This window comes from Entelurus aequoreus, linkage group LG20 (assembly GCF_033978785.1).
Source record: "Entelurus aequoreus isolate RoL-2023_Sb linkage group LG20, RoL_Eaeq_v1.1, whole genome shotgun sequence".
Classification (NCBI taxonomy): Eukaryota; Metazoa; Chordata; class Actinopteri; order Syngnathiformes; family Syngnathidae; genus Entelurus; species Entelurus aequoreus.
In genome coordinates this window covers 51691719-51712314 of record NC_084750.1, presented here as the reverse complement: position 1 = coordinate 51712314, position 20596 = coordinate 51691719, and the positions used below count along the sequence as shown (strand labels likewise).

The 20596-nt window shown below is 38.3% G+C and overlaps 1 protein-coding gene across 4 annotated transcripts in view; it reads left to right on the top strand.

Annotated features, from left to right (window-relative positions):
• LOC133636361 (homeobox protein Hox-A3a-like) overlaps positions 1-14408 on the top strand; it is a 51078-nt gene extending 36670 nt beyond the window's left edge. For all 4 annotated transcript variants that reach the window (XM_062030347.1, XM_062030344.1, XM_062030346.1 and 1 more), the window contains one exon: positions 13012-14408. In XM_062030347.1, coding sequence (XP_061886331.1) covers positions 13012-13760 — 749 coding nt within the window. In that variant the 3' untranslated portion in view covers positions 13761-14408. The remainder of the gene's footprint in view (positions 1-13011) is intronic.
• Positions 14409-20596: the final 6188 nt, after the last annotated feature.

The following is a 20596-nucleotide window of genomic DNA, read 5'->3' as shown; positions in this document are numbered from 1 at the left end:
CTCTGCAGCAGACATTTATTTGTGGTCTACTTTTTGGTCAAAGTGACAAACTTAAGAAAGAAACATCTGTCTTATGCATGACCATAAATGTCCACAGCAGTGGACGCTGATTTTTAAGGAGGATAAACGGCACTTAAAAATGATAAGTTAGCTTCCCCATCCTCTTGAGAACCAGCGTCCTCTGCAGTGGACATTTGTGATTGGTATAACAGAGACATTTTTGGTGAAATCTGTAACTCAGACAAAAGAAAATAGACCACAAACATGTGTCCACTGTAGTTGACGCTGGGGTTTTTTTTGGAGCTGAAATGGCCCCTATGATGAGAAGTTAGTTTCCCAACCTCCTGAGAACCAGCGTCCTCTACAGTGGACATTTGTTTGTGGTCTATTGATTTTGTCTGGATTACAAACTGAAGAACAACATAGCTTTTTTGTGCATGTCCTCTGTAGTGGACATTTGTTGGTGGTCTATTGGTTTTGTCCGAGTTACAAACTGAAGAAGAACATAGCTTTTTTGTGCATGTCCTCTGTAGTGGACATTTGTTGGTGGTCTATTGGTTTTGTCCGAGTTACAAACTGAAGAAGAACATAGCTGTTTTATGCATGTCCACTGTAGTGGACATTTGTTGGTGTTCTAATGATTTTGTCTGAATACAAACTGAAGAAGAACTTAGCTGTTTAATGCATGTCCACTGTAGTGGACATTTGTTTGTGGTCTATTGATTTTGTCTAAGTTACAAACTGAAGAAGAACATAGCGGTTTTGTGCATGTCCACTGCAGTGGACACTGGTTCTCCAGGATGCTAAATGTTCCTTATGACCATTAGTTAGCTATCTAATCCTGTTGGGAAGCAATGTACTCTGTAGTGGACATTGTTTTTGTTTTTTTTACATATACAGTCCACAACACATGCCAAATGTTTATTTGTAATTTTTTTTGGTTTATGTCATGATTACAACACAAGAAAGAAACTTCCATCTTAAGCACGTCCACAAATGTCCACTGAAGTGGACGCTAAATGGCTCCCTAATGAGTTAACGTCCCCATCTTCCTGAGAACCAGCGTCCTCTGCAGTGGACATTTACGGGCATGCATAACAGGGCTATTTTATTCTTAAGTTTGTAGCTCTGAGACCACAAAAAAATGTCCACTGCAGTGGACACTGGCTCTTAAGGAGGCTCAATTGGCCCTAAATTAATCGGTTAGCTTCCTCTTCTTCCTGAGAACCAGTGTCCTCTGCAGTGGACATTTGTCTGTGGTCTATTTCTTTTGTCAGAGCTACAAACTTGAGAGAAAAAAATTGCCCTGTTATGCGTGCCCACAAATGTCCACTGCAGTGGACGCTGATTCTTAAGGAGGCTACATTAATGGGTTAGCTTTCCCATCTTCCTGAGAACCAATGTCCTCTGCAGTGGACATTTGTGCTTTGTATGACATATATATTTTCTCTGATGAGAGAAATGGAGCAGAAACAAAAGTCCACTGCAGTGGACGTTTGTGCTTTGTATGACTTATATATTTTCTCTGAGGAGAGAAATGGAGCAGAAACAAAAGTCCACTGCAGTGGACGTTTGTGCTTTGTATGACTTATATATTTTCTCTGATTAGAGAAATAGAGCAGAAACAAAAGTCCACTGCAGTGGACGTTTGTGCTTTCTATGACTTATATATTTTCTCTGATGAGAGAAATGGAGCAGAAACAAATGTCCACTGCAGTGGACGTTTGTGTTTTGTATGACATATATATTTTCTCTGATGAGAGAAATGGAGCAGAATCAAAAGTCCATTGCAGTGGACGTTTGTGATTTGTATGACATATATATTTTCTCTGAGGAGAGAAATGGAGCAGAAACAAAAGTCCACTGCAGTGGACGTTTGTGTTTTGTATGACATATATATTTTCTCTGATGAGAGAAATAGAGCAGAAACAAAAGTCCACTGCAGTGGACGTTTGTGCTTTGTATGACATATATATTTTCTCTGATGAGAGAAATGGAGCAGAAACAAAAGTCCACTGCAGTGGACGTTTGTGCTTTGTATGACTTATATATTTTCTCTGATGAGAGAAATAGAGCAGAAACAAATGTCCACTGCAGTGGACGTTTGTGTTTTGTATGACATATATATATATATTTTCTCTGATGAGAGAAATGGAGCAGAATCAAAAGTCCATTGCAGTGGACGTTTGTGCTTTCTATGACTTATATATTTTCTCTGATGAGAGAAATGGAGCAGAAACAAATGTCCACTGCAGTGGACGTTTGTGTTTTGTATGACATATATATTTTCTCTGATGAGAGAAATGGAGCAGAATCAAAAGTCCATTGCAGTGGACGTTTGTGATTTGTATGACATATATATTTTCTCTGATGAGAGAAATGGAGCAGAAACAAAAGTCCACTGCAGTGGACGTTTGTGCTTTCTATGACTTATATATTTTCTCTGATGAGAGAAATGGAGCAGAATCAAAAGTCCACTGCAGTGGACGTTTGTGCTTTGTATGACATATATATTTTCTCTGATGAGAGAAATAGAGCAGAAACAAAAGTCCACTGCAGTGGACGTTTGTGCTTCGTATGACTTATATATTTTCTCTGATGAGAGAAATAGAGCAGAAACAAAAGTCCACTGCAGTGGACGTTTGTGCTTTGTATGACATATATATTTTCTCTGATGAGAGAAATAGAGCAGAAACAAAAGTCCACTGCAGTGGACGTTTGTGCTTCGTATGACTTATATATTTTCTCTGATGAGAGAAATAGAGCAGAAACAAATGTCCACTGCAGTGGACGTTTGTGTTTTGTGTGATATATATATTTTCTCTGATGAGAGAAATGGAGCAGAATCAAAAGTCCATTGCAGTGGACGTTTGTGATTTGTATGACATATATATTTTCTCTGAGGAGAGAAATGGAGCAGAAACAAAAGTCCACTGCAGTGGACGTTTGTGCTTTGTATGACATATATATTTTCTCTGATGAGAGAAATGGAGCAGAAACAAAAGTCCACTGCAGTGGACGTTTGTGTTTTGTATGACATATATATATTTTCTCTGATGAGAGAAATGGAGCAGAAACAAAAGTCCACTGCAGTGGACGTTTGTGTTTTGTATGACATATATATTTTCTCTGAGGAGAGAAATGGAGCAGAAACAAAAGTCCACTGCAGTGGACGTTTGTGTTTTGTATGACATATATATATATATTTTCTCTGATGAGAGAAATGGAGCAGAAACAAAAGTCCACTGCAGTGGACGTTTGTGTTTTGTATGACATATATATTTTCTCTGATGAGAGAAATGGAGCAGAATCAAAAGTCCATTGCAGTGGACATTTGTGTTTTGTATGACATATATATTTTCTCTGATGAGAGAAATGGAGCAGAAACAAAAGTCCACTGCAGTGGACGTTTGTGTTTTGTATGACATATATATATTTTCTCTGAGGAGAGAAATGGAGCAGAAACAAAAGTCCACTGCAGAAGCCGCTGGTTCTCAGGAGGTTAATGTCCTCTTATGTTCAATTTATGAGCCATTATTTCCCCACTAGTGTTTCCTGGCCTCCTTATTCCACCGCTATCTGGCAGGAGGTTATGTCATGCTACGTTCCCTCTGCTCCGTGTTTGGCTGGGCGGGCAGTAAAAAAAAATGTACGACGTGCTGTTGGCCGCCTGCCACAGGAGTCTGCCTCTGCTTGCATGCGGCGAGAGTCTGCAAGACTCCGCTTATCTCCGTCAGGACGCTTCCCACACCGTGAGGAGTGTGGAATGTGCTACTACACATGTAGCCTGGCATGCAGCAGTCGTACTTTATGCTTCCCTGCTCAGAGTCACGTTGTTGTCGTCGGGATGAAACATTTGGCTGGCAGTAAGACGTGCATGCTGCTAACAACAGCAGTCCCCTCATCAAGTGTGATCACATACAAACTCATGCTCACTTGTTATTGTTTGCAGTGGAACAATGTTGCGGCACGAGACTACAAGAGTGTAGCGCCTTATGATCAATACGTGTCCTAGAATGTAAACATCTTGTTAGTTCATGTAGGCCTGCAGTGTCCTTCAAAACTGAGCGTTGTTGTCGGATGTTTTCATGTTTTGATGATCTAAGGAGTTGTTTATCCACTTTGTTTGTTCATCTTGTAAGCCGGGGGTGTCCGAGTTGTGGCTCGGACAAATGCAACCTTAATTTGTCCACTGCAACAAAAAGTTGCATGTTTTGTTGAAATTGCACAGCATAACCTCCTCAGAACCAACGTCCACTGCAGTGGACATTTTGACTTGGAATTACGGCACTATTTAAAAAAAAAAGAAAAGAAACTGACTCACTGACGTCATTGTTGCCGCCGAGGGGAATATATTGACTGACATTGGATTGCTATTGGCCTCTTTAAGCCATGAGAACCAGCGTCCGTCCACTGCAGTGGACATTTGTGTTTGGCATAACAAGGCAAAATAATACTGGAGGAAGAAATAGAGCAAATATTGCTGCGTGACAATAAATTGACTGGTATTGGATTGAGTTTAGCATCTTTAACCTATGATGACAAGCGTCCACTGCAGTGGACATTTGTGTATGGCATAACAAGTCTGCACTTTTTCTGAAATAACACTGACATAAGAAATAGAGCAAAAACAAATACAGGATATACTGAGCTTGATATGTTATTGTAGCATCTCTAACCCATGAGAACCAGCGTCCACTACAGTGGACATTTGTGTTTGGCAAAACAAGGCAAAATAATACTGGAAGAAGAAATAGAGCAAATATTTGCTGCATGGCAAGAAATCGACTGGTATTGGATTGAGTTTAGCATCTTTAACCTATGATGACCAGTGTCCACTACAGTGGACATTTGTGTTTGGCATAACAAGGCAAAATAATACTGGAGGAAGAAATAGAGCAAATATTGCTGCGTGACAATAAATTGACTGGTATTGGATTGAGTTGAGCATCTTTAACCTATGATGACAAGCGTCCACTGCAGTGGACATTTGTGTATGGCATAACAAGTCTGCACTTTTTCTGAAATAACACTGACATAAGAAATAGAGCAAAAACAAATACTGGATACACTGAGCTTGATATGTCATTGTAGCATCTCTAACCCATGAGAACCAGCGTCCACTACAGTGGACATTTGTGTATAGCATAACAAGTCTGCACTTTTTCTGAAATAACACTGACATAAGAAATAGAGCAAAAACAAATACAGGATATACTGAGCTTGATATGTCATTGTAGCATCTCTAACCCACGAGAACCAGCGTCCACTACAGTGGACATTTGTGTTTGCCATAACAAGGCAAAATAATACTGGAAGAAGAAATAGAGCAAATATTTGCTGCATGACAAGAAATTGACTGGTATTGGATTGAGTTTAGCATCTTTAACCTATGATGACAAGCGTCCACTGCAGTGGACATTTGTGTTTGGCATAACAAGGCAAAATAATACTGGAAGAAGAAATAGAGCAAATATTTGCTGCATGACAAGAAATTGACTGGTATTGGATTGAGTTTAGCATCTTTAACCTATGATGACAAGCGTCCACTGCAGTGGACATTTGTGTATGGCATAACAAGTCTGCACTTTTTCTGAAATAACACTGACATAAGAAATAGAGCAAAAACAAATACAGGATATACTGAGCTTGATATGTCATTGTAGCATCTCTAACCCATGAGAACCAGCGTCCACTACAGTGGACATTTGTGTTTGCCATAACAAGGCAAAATAATACTGGAAGAAGAAATAGAGCAAATATTTGCTGCATGACAAGAAATTGACTGGTATTGGATTGAGTTTAGCATCTTTAACCTATGATGACCAGCGTCCACTGCAGTGGACATTTGTGTATGGCATAACAAGTCTGCACTTTTTCTGAAATAACACTGACATAAGAAATAGAGAAAAAACAAATACAGGATATACTGAGCTTGATATGTCATTGTAGCATCTCTAACCCACGAGAACCAGCGTCCACTACAGTGGACATTTGTGTTTGGCAAAACAAGGCAAAATAATACTGGAAGAAGAAATAGAGCAAATATTTGCTGCATGACAAGAAATCGACTGGTATTGGATTGAGTTTAGCATCTTTAACCTATGATGACCAGCGTCCACTACAGTGGACATTTGTGTTTGGCATAACAAGGCAAAATAATACTGGAGGAAGAAATACAGCAAATATTGCTGCATGACAATACATTTACTGGTATTGGATTGAGTTTAGCATCTTTAACCTATGATGACCAGCGTCCACTGCAGTGGACATTTGTGTTTGGCGTAACAAGTCAAACCAATTCCAAAATTATACTGGCAGAAGAAATATAGCAAACATTGCTGCATGAAAATTAATTGACTGGCATTGGATTGATTTGAGCATATTCAACCTATGATGACCAGCGTCCACTGCAGTGGACATTTGTGTTTGACATAACAAGTCTGCTTTTTTTCTGAAATAACACTGACATAAGAAATCGAGCAAACACAACTACTGGATATACTGAGCTTGATATCTTACTTTAGCATCTCTAACCCACGAGAACCAGCGTCCACTACAGTGGACATTTGTGTTTGCCATAACAAGGCAAAATAATACTGGAAGAAGAAATACAGCAAAAATTGCTGCATGACAATAAATTGACTGGTATTGGATTGAGTTTAGCATCTTTAACCTATGATGACCAGCGTCCACTGCAGTGGACATTTGTGTTTGGCATAACAAGTCTGCTTTTTTCTGAAATAACACTGACATAAGAAATAGAGCAAAAACAAATACAGGATACACTGAGCTTGATATCTTACTTCAGCATCTCTAACCCATGAGAACCAGCGTCCACTACAGTGGACATTTGTTTCGTTATTTATTTTGAGAGAAAAACGGTCCTCTTATGCAGAAAGAAAAGTTCCTTGCAGGGGGTTGCTGGTTCTGAAGACGATGTATTGACCTACATTTGATTGTTTTTTAGCATCTTTAACACAGGAGAACTGGCGTCCACTGCAGTGGACATTTGTGTTTAGCATAACAAGGCAAATCATTTCCCACTTAACACTGACAGAAGAAATTGAGCACAAATAGCTTCACGAGGATATTTTGACTGGCTTTGGACTTATTTTAGAATCTTTGAACTGTGATACCCAGCGTCCACTGCAGTGGACATTTGTGATTGGTTGATTTATTTTGTCAGAGTTACACATTTTGAAACAAAAAGACAAATGTCCACTGCAGAGAACACTCATGGTCCCGAAGAGAATATATTGACTCACATTTGCTTGCTTTTAGCATCTCGAACACATGAGAAGCAGCGTCCACTGCGGTGGACATTTGTTTTGTTGAGGTATACATTTCGGAGAATAAACTGTCCTCTTATGCAAAAACAAAAGTTCCTGCAGAGAATAATGGTTCTGAGGGGAATACGGTGACCTACGCTGGATTGCTTTTAGCATCTTTAACCTATGAGAACAAGCGTCCAATACAGTGGACATTTCTGTTTGCTTTGTTTATTTTGGATTATACATTTCGGGTTATAAAAAAACCCAGCCTTGTTAAGAAAAAACACATTTCTGTGGTTCTGAGGGGAATAGATTGACCTACATGTAGTGTACACATCAGAACCAGCGTCCACTGCAGTGGACAATTGTATTCACTTTATTTCTTTGGTCAGAATTGCACATTTGAAAAAAAAAGTCATGTTATGCAAAACACAAATGTCCCCTGCAGAGGACGGTGGTTCTGAGGGGAATATATTGACCTATATTGGGTTGTTTTTAGCATCTTTAACCTATGAGAACAAGCGTCCACTGCAGTGGACATTTGTGTTTGCTTTATTTATTTTGTAAGAGTTATACATTTCGGGTTAAAAAAAAACCCAGCCTTGTTAAGAAAAAAAAAGAAATGTCTGTGGTTCTGAGGGGAATAGATTGACCTACATGTGATTGCTTAGAACATAGTGTACACATCAGAATCAGCGTCCACTGCAGTGGACATTTGTATTTGGTTTATTTCTTGGCTCAGAGTTACACATTTGGAAAAAAAAGTCATGTTATGCAAAACACAAATGTCCACTGCAGAGGACGGTGGTTCTGAGGGGAACATATTGACCTACATTGGGTTACCTTTAGCGTCTTTAACCTATGAGAACAAGCGTCCACTGCAGTGGACATTTGTGTTTGCTTCATTTATTTTGTAAGAGTTATACATTTCGGGTTAAAAAAAACCCTAGCCTTGTTAAGAAAAAACACATTTCTATGGTTCTGAGGGGAATAGATTGACCTACATGTGATTGCTTTGAACATAGCGTACACATCAGAACCAGCGTCCACTGCAGTGGACATTTGTATTTGGTTTATTTCTTGGGTCAGAGTTACACTGAAAAGGACGGTGGTTCTGATGGGAATATATTGACCTACATTGGGTTGCTTTTAGGGTCTTTAACCCGTGAGAACTCGCGTCCACTGGAGTGGACATTTGTGTTTGGCATAACGAGGCACATCTTTCCCAAAATAACACTGACAGAAGAATTAGACCAAAAACAAGTGCAGGAGAATATATTGACCGACAATGGATCGTGTTTAGCATTTTTAGCCATCAGAACCATCGTCCACTGCAGTGGACATTTGTATTCGGTTTATTTCTTTGGTCAGAGTCACACATTTTGAAAAAAAAAACCTACTGTTACGCAAAACACTGATGTCCACTGCAGAGGAGACTGGTTCTGAGGAGAATATGTTGACCTACATTGGATTTATTTCAGCATCTTTAACCCATGAGAGTCAGTGTCCACTATAGTGGACATTTGTTTGTGGTTTATTTCTTTTGTCAGAAGTATACATTTCGTGGCAAAAACAGCCCTGTTATGCACAATCAAATATCCACTGCATGAAATGCTGGTTCTGAATAGTATAAATTGACCTACTTTGGATTGTTTTTAGCATTTTTAACCCATCAGAACTAGCGTCAACTGTAGTGGACATTTGTGTTTGGCATAACAAAGCTTATTTTTGCACAATAACATAGACTGCATGTATTGACTGGCATTGAATTGCTTTTAGCATCTTTGATCCATAAAAACCAGCGTCCACTGGAGTGGACATTTGTTTACAGTATTGTGTCAAAGGTATATATTTCGTGGAAATTAACTACCCTTTTAATTAAAAAACAAAACAAAAAATAGTCCACTCCAGAGGAAGTTACTTCTGAGGGAAATATATTGATCTACATTGGATCGCTTGTCGCCCCTTTGACCCATGAGAGCCAGAGTCCACTACAGTGGACATTTGTTTGGTTTATTTAGTCATTTTGTAGAAGAAAATAGCCCTGTTTTGCAAAAACAAATGCCTACTGCAGAGGAAGATGGTTCTGAGGGGAATATATTGACCTACTTTTGAGTGCTTGTAGCATTTTTAACCCATGAGAACTAGCGTCCACTGCAGTGGACATTTGTGTTTGGCATAACAAGTCAGTTTTTTTCTGAAACAACACTGACGAAAGAAATAGAGCGAAAACAACTGTGTGAGGATATCCGACATAGGATTGCTTTTAGCATCTTTGACTATGAGAAGCAGCGTCCACTGCAGTGGACATTTTAATTTATTGATTTCTTTTGTCAGAGGTATTCATTTTGGAGAAAAAAATTAATTTGACGTACAGTGGATTGCTTTTAGCTTATTTATCCTATCTTATTATACTTACTTGGTTGATTTGTGTGGTGGCAGTTATACATTGAAAAAAAAGTTGCACAAAGCACAATTGTCCACTGTAGAGGACGCTGCAAGGCAACATGGACTGCTTTTAGCATAACCAATGAGAACCAGCGTCCACTATAGTGAACATTTGTTTTTTGTGTATTTATTTTATTAGAGTTATACTTAAAAAAAGACGTCATGATGTGCAAAACACAAATGTCCACTGCAGAGGACACTGTATGCAGGTAGCATTGATTGCTTTAAACATAACCAATGAGAACCAGCGTCCACTATAGTGGACATTTGTTTTTGGTGTATTTATTTTGTCAGAGTTACACATCTACTTCTTTTTTTAAAGTCATGATATGCAAAACAAAAATGTCCACTGCAGAGGACGTTGCATGCAGGTGGCATTGATTGCTTTTAGCATAACCCAGGAGAACCAGCGTCCACTGTAGTGGACATTTGTTTTTGGTTTATTTCTTTTGTCAGAGGTACACATTTTTGAAACAAAAAGTAATGTTATGCAAAATACAAATGTCCACCGCAGAGGACGCTGTATGCAGTTGGCATTGATTGCTTTAATCATAACCCATGAGAAGCAGCGTCCACTGTAGTGGACATTTGTTTTTGGTGTATTTCTTTTGTCAGAGTTACACTTTTTTTTTCTTTTTTTTCTCTCAAAGTCATGCTATGCATAACACAAATGTCCACTGCAGAGGACGCTGTATGCAGTTGGCATTGATTGCTTTAATCATAACCCATGAGAAGCAGCGTCCACTGTAGTGGACATTTGTTTTTGGTGTATTTCTTTTGTCAGAGTTACACTTTTTTTTTCTTTTTTTTCCCTCAAAGTCATGCTATGCATAACACAAATGTCCACTGCAGAGGACGCTGCATGCAGGTGGCATTGATTGCTTTTAGCATAACCCATTAAAACCAGCGTCCACTGTAGTGGACATTTGCTTATGTTTTATTTATTTTGTCAGAGGTGCCCTTTAAAAAAAAAAAAGTCATGATATGCAAATCACAAATGTCCACTGCAGAGGACGCTGCATGCACTTTGATTGCTTTTAGAACAACCCATGAGAACCAGCATCCACTGTAGTGGACATTTGTTTTTGGTGTATTTATTTTGTCAAAGTTACACTTTATTTTATTTATTTAGTTTTGTTTTTTTAAGTCATGCTATGCAAAACACAAATGTCCACTGCAGAGGACGCTGCATGTACTTTGATTTATTTTAGCATAACCCATGAGAAGCAGCGTCCACTGTAGTGGACATTTGTTTTTGGTGTATTTATTTTGTCAGAGTTACACTTTTTTTTTTTTAAGTCATGATATGATAAACACAAATGTCCACTGCAGAGGACGCTGCATGCACTTTGATTGCTTTTAGCATAACCCAGGAGAACCAGCGTCCACTGTAGTGGACATTTGTTTTTGGTGTATTTATTTTGTCAGAGGTACACTTTTTTTTTTAAAGTCATGATATGATAAACACAAATGTCCACTACAAAGGACGCTGCATTCAGTTGGCATTGATTGCTTTTATCACAACCTATGAGAACCCAGCGTCCACTGCAGTGGACATTGTTTTTTTGGTATATTTATTTTGTCAGAGTTACACTTCTTTTTTTTTTTTAAGTCAACAAAACACAAATGTCCACTGCAGAGGACGCTGCATGCAGGTGGTTTTGATTGCTTTTAGCATAACCCAGGAGAACCAGCGTCCACTGTAGTGGACATTTGTTTTTGGTGTATTTATTTGGTCAAAATTACACTTTTTTTTGTTGTTTTTTTTTGTTTTTGTTTAAGTCATGCTATGCAAAACACACATGCCCACTGCACGCAGGTGGCATTGATTGCTTTAAACATAACCAATGAGAACCAGCGTCCACTGTAGTGGACATTTGATTGTGGTATATTTATTTTGTCAGAGTTACACTTCTTTTTTTTTTAAGTCAACAAAACACAAATGTCCACTGCAGAGGACGCTGCATGCAGGTGGTTTTGATTGCTTTTAGCATAACCCAGGAGAACCAGCGTCCACTGTAGTGGACATTTGTTTTTGGTGTATTTATTTGGTCAAAGTTACACTTTTTTTTTTGTGTTTTTTTTTTTTTTTTTGTTTAAGTCATGCTATGCAAAACACACATGTCCACTGCACGCAGGTGGCATTGATTGCTTTAAACATAACCAATGAGAACCAGCGTCCACTGTAGTGGACATTTGATTGTGGTTTATTTCTTTTGTCAGAGGTACACTTTTTTTTTAAACAAAAAGTAATGATATACAAAACACAAATGTCCACTGCAGAGGACGCTGCATGCCGGTGGCTTTGATTTATTTTAGAATAACCAATGAGAACCAGCGTCCACTGGAGTGGACATTTGTTTTTGGTGTATTTATTTGGTCAAAGTTACACTTTTTTTTAAATTTTTTGTTTTTTTGTTTAAGTCATGCTATGCAAAACACACATGCCCACTGCACGCAGGTGGCATTGATTGCTTTAAACATAACCAATGAGAACCAGCGTCCACTGTAGTGGACATTTGATTGTGGTTTATTTCTTTTGTCAGAGGTACACTTTTTTTTTAAACAAAAAGTAATGATATACAAAACACAAATGTCCACTGCAGAGGACGCTGCATGCCGGTGGCTTTGATTTATTTTAGAATAACCAATGAGAACCAGCGTCCACTGGAGTGGACATTTGTTTTTGGTGTATTTATTTGGTCAAAGTTACACTTTTTTTTTAATTTTTTGTTTTTTTGTTTAAGTCATGCTATGCAAAACACACATGCCCACTGCACGCAGGTGGCATTGATTGCTTTAAACATAACCAATGAGAACCAGCGTCCACTGTAGTGGACATTTGATTGTGGTTTATTTCTTTTGTCAGAGGTACACTTTTTTTTTAAAACAAAAAGTAATGATATACAAAACACAAATGTCCACTGCAGAGGACGCTTTGTTTTATTTTAGAATAACCAATGAGAACCAGCGTCCACTGGAGTGGACATTTGTTTTTGGTGTATTTATTTTGTCAAAGTTACACTTTTTTATGATTTTTTAAAAGTCCATCCATCCATCCATTTTTCTACCGCTTGTCCCTTTTGGGGTTTCGGGGGGCGCTGGAGCCTATCTATGCTATGCAAAACACACATGTCCACTGCAGAGGACGCTGGTTTTATGCGGGTTACTGCCTTCAGTTGTAAAAAGTAGTTTGAAGCAAACCCTCATGCAGTGGGGTGGTGTTGTCACGTGACTTCACTGTCCTGCCTGTAATAGATTACTGATTGTCCTCCTCCTCCCACCACAGTGGAGAGTTGCCCCGGAGACAAGAGTCCTCCCGGGTCTGCCGCCTCCAAGAGGGCCCGGACTGCCTACACCAGCGCCCAGCTGGTGGAGCTGGAGAAGGAGTTCCACTTCAACCGGTACCTCTGCAGGCCCCGCAGGGTGGAGATGGCCAACCTGCTCAACCTCACGGAGAGACAGATCAAGATCTGGTTCCAGAACCGCCGGATGAAATACAAGAAGGATCAGAAGGGGGTCGGGATGATGCCCTCCCCGGGGGGTCAGTCCCCCAGGAGCCCGGTGGGGCCGTCGCCCGGCGGCGGCGGCGTATACCTCAGCTCTATGCATTCTCTGGTAAACAGTGTTCCTTATGAGTCCCAGTCGCCGACGTCGTACAGCAAGGCTCACCCGAACGCGTACGGCATGACGTCATACCCCCCGCCGTTAAACCCCCAGAAGCGGTACCCCGACTCGGCCACGCCCGAGTATGACGCGCACGCCCTGCAGGGAGGCAACTACGGCGCGCACATGCAGGGCAGCCCCGTCTACGTCGGGGGAGGCTACATCGAACCCATGCCCAACTCCGGGGCGTCCGTGTTCGGCCTCACGCACCTCCCGCACCCGCCGTCCTCCAACATGGACTACAACGGAGCAATCACGATGGGCGGCGGGCAGCAGCACGCGGTGTGCGAGCCCACGCCGACCTACACGGACCTTACGCCGCAATACTCTCAGGGAAGAATCCAGGAGGCGCCCAAACTGACGCATCTGTAGCGGCGTGGCGCACTTTGTATCACTCCGCCCATTGTCTCCGGACCGTATCACCGCCTTTCTTTGTGTCCCTCCACACCTTTCCCTCCCTTTAGTTTGACCATGTGTGAAGTAGCGAATAGGATAAATAATCACCCCCCCCCCCCCCCCAAAGACATTCACGATAGGCCTATTTAATCTATTTTTCTTTGTTTTTAAATTCAAACAGGGTATTATGAACATGGTATTGCATTTATTTTTCAATGTGAACTTATTTATCCGCATTTGAAGATTATTTGTTTGCATTTTGTTGCACTTGTGAAAGGATAGTCGAGGGAAAAGCCTTTTTTTTAAATAGACTGCCTTTGCTTGTTTGGACTTTCTGATGTTATTTATTTTGTTTAGTGTTACAAAAATAGTCCTCTAGTATTATTTGAAGCTCAGTTTTTCCCCCCTTCTCCTTACTCGAACAGCAGGCTCCATTTTCACCCCTTTTTCTTCTTCGAGGAGCTATTTTTTATTTGATATGGTCCTCACATCATGTAAAATCAATCAATCGACGCAATAACGGTGCAAAGAAGGACACATTTTATCTGTTTTTTTTTTTTATATGAATGAGAACAAACACGTCAACCCCCCCCCTTCATATACATTCCATGCTGCTCCAGTTCGAAGAAGTAAATAAAACAAATGAAATACAATCGAGGCACATTTGTTTTAATTTGGGGACCAACAGAATGCATTTGATTTTTTTTTAAATACTTAAATGCAAAAATCCGATCCAAAAAATTCAAATAAAATATAAAATATATATATATATTTTTTTTTTAAATGTAAGAATTCGTAAAAATACTTAAATGCAAAAATCCGATCCAAAAAAATTCAAATACAATAAAAAAAAAGTAAAATAAAAAACAAAAAATGCAAAAAATCGTTCAAAATAAGGGTGTATTTGATTACGAAAAATGGAAAAATATGTTCAAAAAATATATTTAACAAATGGCAGAATGCATTTGAAAATATTTGACATTTATTTATGCATTTTCATCTCATTCACTTAAAACGGCCGAGCCAAATGCATCATTTCTGTCCTTTCTGCTGCCGGCGAGACGTGAAGAAAACTCTCGGGTGGCCTTCCTCCTCCTCCTCCTCCTCCTCCTCCTCCTCCTCCTGCTCTCCCCTCGGCAGCGCGGCCACATCCATAACCATAAAAACGTCAGCTTTCTGGAGCTTCTGCAAGCACAGACAACAATCTAAATGAGCGCTCGTTTTGAAGGAGCAATTTCCAGAAAGGATGCTGCAGAATCACAAGCAAAAAAAACAACAATATTTATTAGCAAAAATTAGACAATTTAAATACAAGCGGCGGGATTGAATTAAAATATTTGTTAATGTGCATATGCTGCACAGCTGCTTTTTTTTTTTTTTTTTTTTATTGTACAAAAAGTGACTATGATTGATTTAAGAGGGCATTCCGGCCTGCATGACATATGGTTAGCAGGGAACAATTGAAGCAAGCATGTCATGTCAAACCTTGCACTTCTGCCTCCACACTACATCATTACATTTAATATTTTACCCACAGCAATACCTTCTTTTTTTTTCTTTTTTTTTTTCTCGCGTTTTTGCTCCACGGGAAAGCGCTGTTAAACCTGCCTGCTGTAATGTGTGTAGGCGGACTAAAAAGCTTTCCACCCACTCCTCTCACACAAAGCTTGCAAAAAGAAGAGGGGGAAAAAAAAAGGCACCGTTTCCTACGTTACCGCGACCAAATCCACGCAAATAAGCACCAAAAAAAATGGCGTTTTCCGCAGATAAATGGAGAAAAAGCCAGGTGGAGTGCTGGTACTCACCCGCGGTGCGTTCAATGCCTCCCCGAGCAAGGAGATCGCGCCTGGTTCGATGGCTATTTATCTCTGCAAAGATCCCTCCAGCGACAGCCGGGAGAAGTATGTGGGAGCGGGGATGCAGCTCGTCTGAGTGGCCAGTGTTTCTCGCCGACTTCCTGGCCGCATTTGATCCGGGGGAGAGTTAGAAGCCTTAAATGTGTTGTGAGGGCACCGAGCTGTCAGACCTTTTGGCGAGTAAGATTGATCGCGCCCAGGCTTCCAGCACTCTTTGTTTGGTATATAAGCAACAAACTGAGAGAGACCCACACCACCTTTTCCTCTCTCTTAGACGCCACTAAAAGTCCTATTTGGACTTTTCGTTCAATGGCAATGTTGTGCGAGGGTTTACTGACAAATGTAGCGTTTTTTGGGGGGGGGGGGGAGATGGCGGAGGAAAAAAAATCACAGCAGGACCAGCACGAATAACACAGCCAAGGACTGTTTTATGTGATGTTTATTACCACCATGACGGTAATTACTCAGCTCCAATTGATACACTGGGACCACTGTGCATGTAAACGTTCGTAATGTTGTACTTACAAAACATTAACACGGGAGCATAGGGACAAGCGGTAGGAAATTGGATGGATGGATGGATGTTTCATGTGTTGTGCAGCAACGAGCTTTAAAGTTTGTTTTGGTGCCATGTTACTTAGGGCCGCAACTATTAATCGATTAGAAATAAATATGTGATTTATTGTTGCTTTGATTAATCGTTGCAAAAACAAATGAATGGGATACGATGATTTCTTTGTTATGAAAAAAGAATGCAATTCATGACCAAAAAAAAAATCGACGTTTATTTCACCAATTTTGACTAAATGTTTTTTTGTTTTTTTAATTGATGCACACATGATAAAAGTGATTTTAATATCATAAATATGCATTTGTTAGACAAAAAGAAGGCAGATTATGAAGTTCAACTATTTTGACGAAAACACGCATTGAGGCTACAAAGTGTTTTTTCCTTGATTAATCAGAATGACTCATCCTATAGATTAAATAGGAAATAGGGTTTTTCTGTATTTTTTTTTAATGCACACATGTTAAAAGTGTGCATATGCATTTATTAGAAACACACATTGAGGCTATGACGTGTTTTATCCGATTAATCGAATAAACTCATCCATAGACTATAGTTTTATTTATGTTTTTTTTAATCTCTTTATCAATGCACACATGTTAAAAATGTGTATATGCATTTATTAAAAACACACTTTGAGGCTATGAAGTGTTTTATCCGATTAATCGAATAAACTCATCCATAGACTATAGTTTTATTTGTTTTTTTTTATCTCTTTGTCAATGCACACATGTTAAAAGTGTGTATATGCATTTATTAGAAACACACTTTGAGGCTATGAAGTGTTTTATCCGATTAATCGAATAAACTCATCCATAGACTATAGTTTTATTTGTTTTTTTTAATCTCTTTATCAATGCACACATGTTAAAAGTGTGTATATGCATTTATTAGAAACACACATTGAGGCTATGAAGTGTTTTATCCGATTAATCGAATAAACTCATCCATAGACTATGTCGGGTGTAGTTTTAACATGTGTGCATTAATAAAGAGGTAAAAAACATAAATAAAAGTGTGCATATGCATTTGTTGGATGAAAAAATATTGTAAATTATGACAAGCAGACATTGTTTTTGTTTATTTCAAGTTGTTTTCCCTTGTCGTATCACATTTCCCGATTAATCGAACAAAGTCGTCGATAGATGAAGTTGTATATAGTTTCCGATTACTTGATTAATCAAAATGACTCGTCCATAGATTAATAGGAAATAGGGTTTTTCTGTATTTTTTTTTGTAATACACACATGTTAAAAGTGTGCATACGCATTTATTAGACACACACATTGAGGCTAAGAAGTGTTTTATACGATTAATCGAATAAACTTATCCATAGACTATGTCGGATATAGTTTTATTTATGTTGTTATCTCTTTATTAATGCACACATGTTAAAAGTGTGCATATGCATTTATTAGAAACACACTTTGAGTCTATGAAGTGTTTTATCCGATTAATCGAATAAACTCATCCATAAACTATGTCGGGTATAGTTTTATCTATGTTTTTATCTCTTTATCAATGCACATGTTAAGAGTGTGCATACGCATTTTTTGTAAGAAAAAATATTGTAAATTATGACAAGCAGCCTTTTTGTTGTTGTTTATTTTAAGTTATTTTCCCTATGAAGTGTCGTCTCACATTTCTCAATTAATCGAACAAAGTTATCGATGGATGAAGTCGTATGTAGTTTGCGCACAGCAGATCTTTTGTTTTTTGTTTACTTTTTATGATCACATGTTAAAAATGTGAACATACATTTATGGGAAGAAAAAATAATGCGAATGCAGAAAAAAAAGTTGTTTATTTCAACATATTTTTCCTAAAACACGCATTGAGGCCATGACGTGTGTTTTGTCCGATTATTCGATTAATCGAAATGACTTATCCATTGATTAAATAGGATACAGGTTTTTTATTAACACTTTTTTAATGCACACATGTTAAGAGTGTGCTTATGCATTTAAGAGAAGAAAAAAAGAATGGAAATTATGACAAGCAGAAAAAAAGTTGTTTATTTCAACGTATTTTTCCTAAAACATGCATTGAGGCTATGACATGTGTTTTATCCGATTACTCGATTAATCGAAATGACTTATAGGATATAGGTTTTTTTATTATTACTTTTTTTAATACACACATGTTAAAAGTGTGCTTATGCATTTATAGGAAAAAAAATAATGCAAATTATGACATGCAGCAAATTATGACAAGCAGGGAAACATGTTTTGTTTAAGTTATTTTCCCTATGACGTGTTTAGTCGGGTTTCCCGATTAATCGAACAAAGTCGCCGGTTGATCAAGTTGTCACATGTTTCCGCACAGCAGATGTTTTGTTTTTTGTTTATTTTTTAATGAATGCAGACATTTTAAAAGTCTGCATATGCATTTGTTAGAAGAAAAAAAAGAATGCTAATTATGACAAGCAGGGGAAAAATGTTTAGTTTAAGTTATTTTCCCTTATTTTCCCGAATTGAGGCTATGACCGGTTTATTCGGGGATTCCCGATTAATCGAACAAAGTCGCCGGTTGATCAAGTTGTTACATGTTTCCGCACAGCCGATATTTAGTTTTTTGTTTATTTTTTAATGAATGCACACATGTTAAAAGTCTGCATATGCATTTGTTAGAAGAAAAAAAAGAATGTTAATTTTAACAAGCAGGGAATTTTTTTTTTGTTAAAGTTATTTTTTCCTAAAACACGAATTGAGGCTATGACCTGTTTATTCGGGGATTCCCGATTAATCGAACAAAGTCGCGGCAAGTTGCACATGTTGCCGCACAGCAGATATTTAGTTTTTTGTTTATTTTTTAATGAATGCACGCATGTCAAAAGTCTGCATATGCATTTTTTAGAAGAAAAAAAAGAATGCTAATTATGACAAGCAGGAACATTTTGTTTTGTTTTAAGTTATTTTCCCTAAAACACGAATTGAGGCTACGACCTGTTTATTCGGGGATTCCCGATTAATCGAACAAAGTCGTAAGTCAAAGATCTTTTGTTTATTTTTTAATGAACGCATGCACGTTAAAAGTGCACGTGTTTGTTTGTTTAAGTTATTTTCCCTAAAACATGAATTGAGGCTATAACCTGTTTATTCGGGAATTCACGACTAATCGAACAAAGTCGTAAGTCAAAGATATTTTGTTTTTTGTTTATTTTTTAATGAACGCATACACGTTAAAAGTGCACGTGTTTGTTTGTTTAAGTTATTTCCCCTACAACACGAATTGAGGCTACGACCTGTTTATTCGGGGATTCCCGATTAATCGAACAAAGTCGTGAGTCAAAGATATTTTGTTTTTTGTTTATTTTTTAATGAACGCACACACGTTAAAAGTGCACGTGTTTGTTTGTTTAAGTTATTTTCCCTACAACACGAATTGAGGCTACGGCCTGTTTATTCGGGGATTCCCGATTAATCGAACAAAGTCGTAAGTCAAAGATCTTTTGTTTATTTTTTAATGAACGCATACACGTTAAAAGTGCACGTGTTTGTTTGTTTAAGTTATTTTCCCTAAAACATGAATTGAGGCTATAACCTGTTTATTCGGGAATTCACGATTAATCGAACAAAGTCGTAAGTCAAAGATATTTAGTTTTTTGTTTATTTTTTAATGAACGCATACACGTCAAAAGTGCACGTGTTTGTTTGTTTAAGTTATTTTCCCTACAACACGAATTGAGGCTACGACCTGTTTATTCGGGGATTCCCGATTAATCGGACAAAGTCGTAAGTCAAAGATATTTTGTTTTTTGTTTATTTTTTAATGAACGCACACACGTTAAAAGTGCACGTGTTTGTTTAAGTTATTTTCCCTAAAACATGAATTGAGGCTATAACCTGTTTATTCGGGAATTCACGATTAATCGAACAAAGTCGTAAGTCAAAGATATTTTTTATTTTTTTTATTTTTTAATGAACTCATACACGTTAAAAGTGCACGTGTTTGTTTAAGTTATTTTCCCTACAACACGAATTGAGGCTATGACCTGTTTATTCGGGAATTCACGATTAATCGAACAAAGTCGTAAGTCAAAGATATTTTGTTTTTTGTTTATTTTTTAATGAACGCACACACGTTAAAAGTGCACGTGTTTGTTTGTTTAAGTTATTTCCCCTACAACACGAATTGAGGCTACGACCTGTTTATCCGGGGATTCCCGATTAATCGGACAAAGTCGTAAGTCAAAGATATTTTGTTTTTTGTTTATTTTTTAATGAACGCACACACGTTAAAAGTGCACGTGTTTGTTTGTTTAAGTTATTTCCCCTGCAACACGAATTGAGGCTACGACCTGTTTATTCGGGGATTCCCGATTAATCGAACAAAGTCGTAAGTCAAAGATATTTTGTTTTTTGTTTATTTTTTAATGAACGCACACA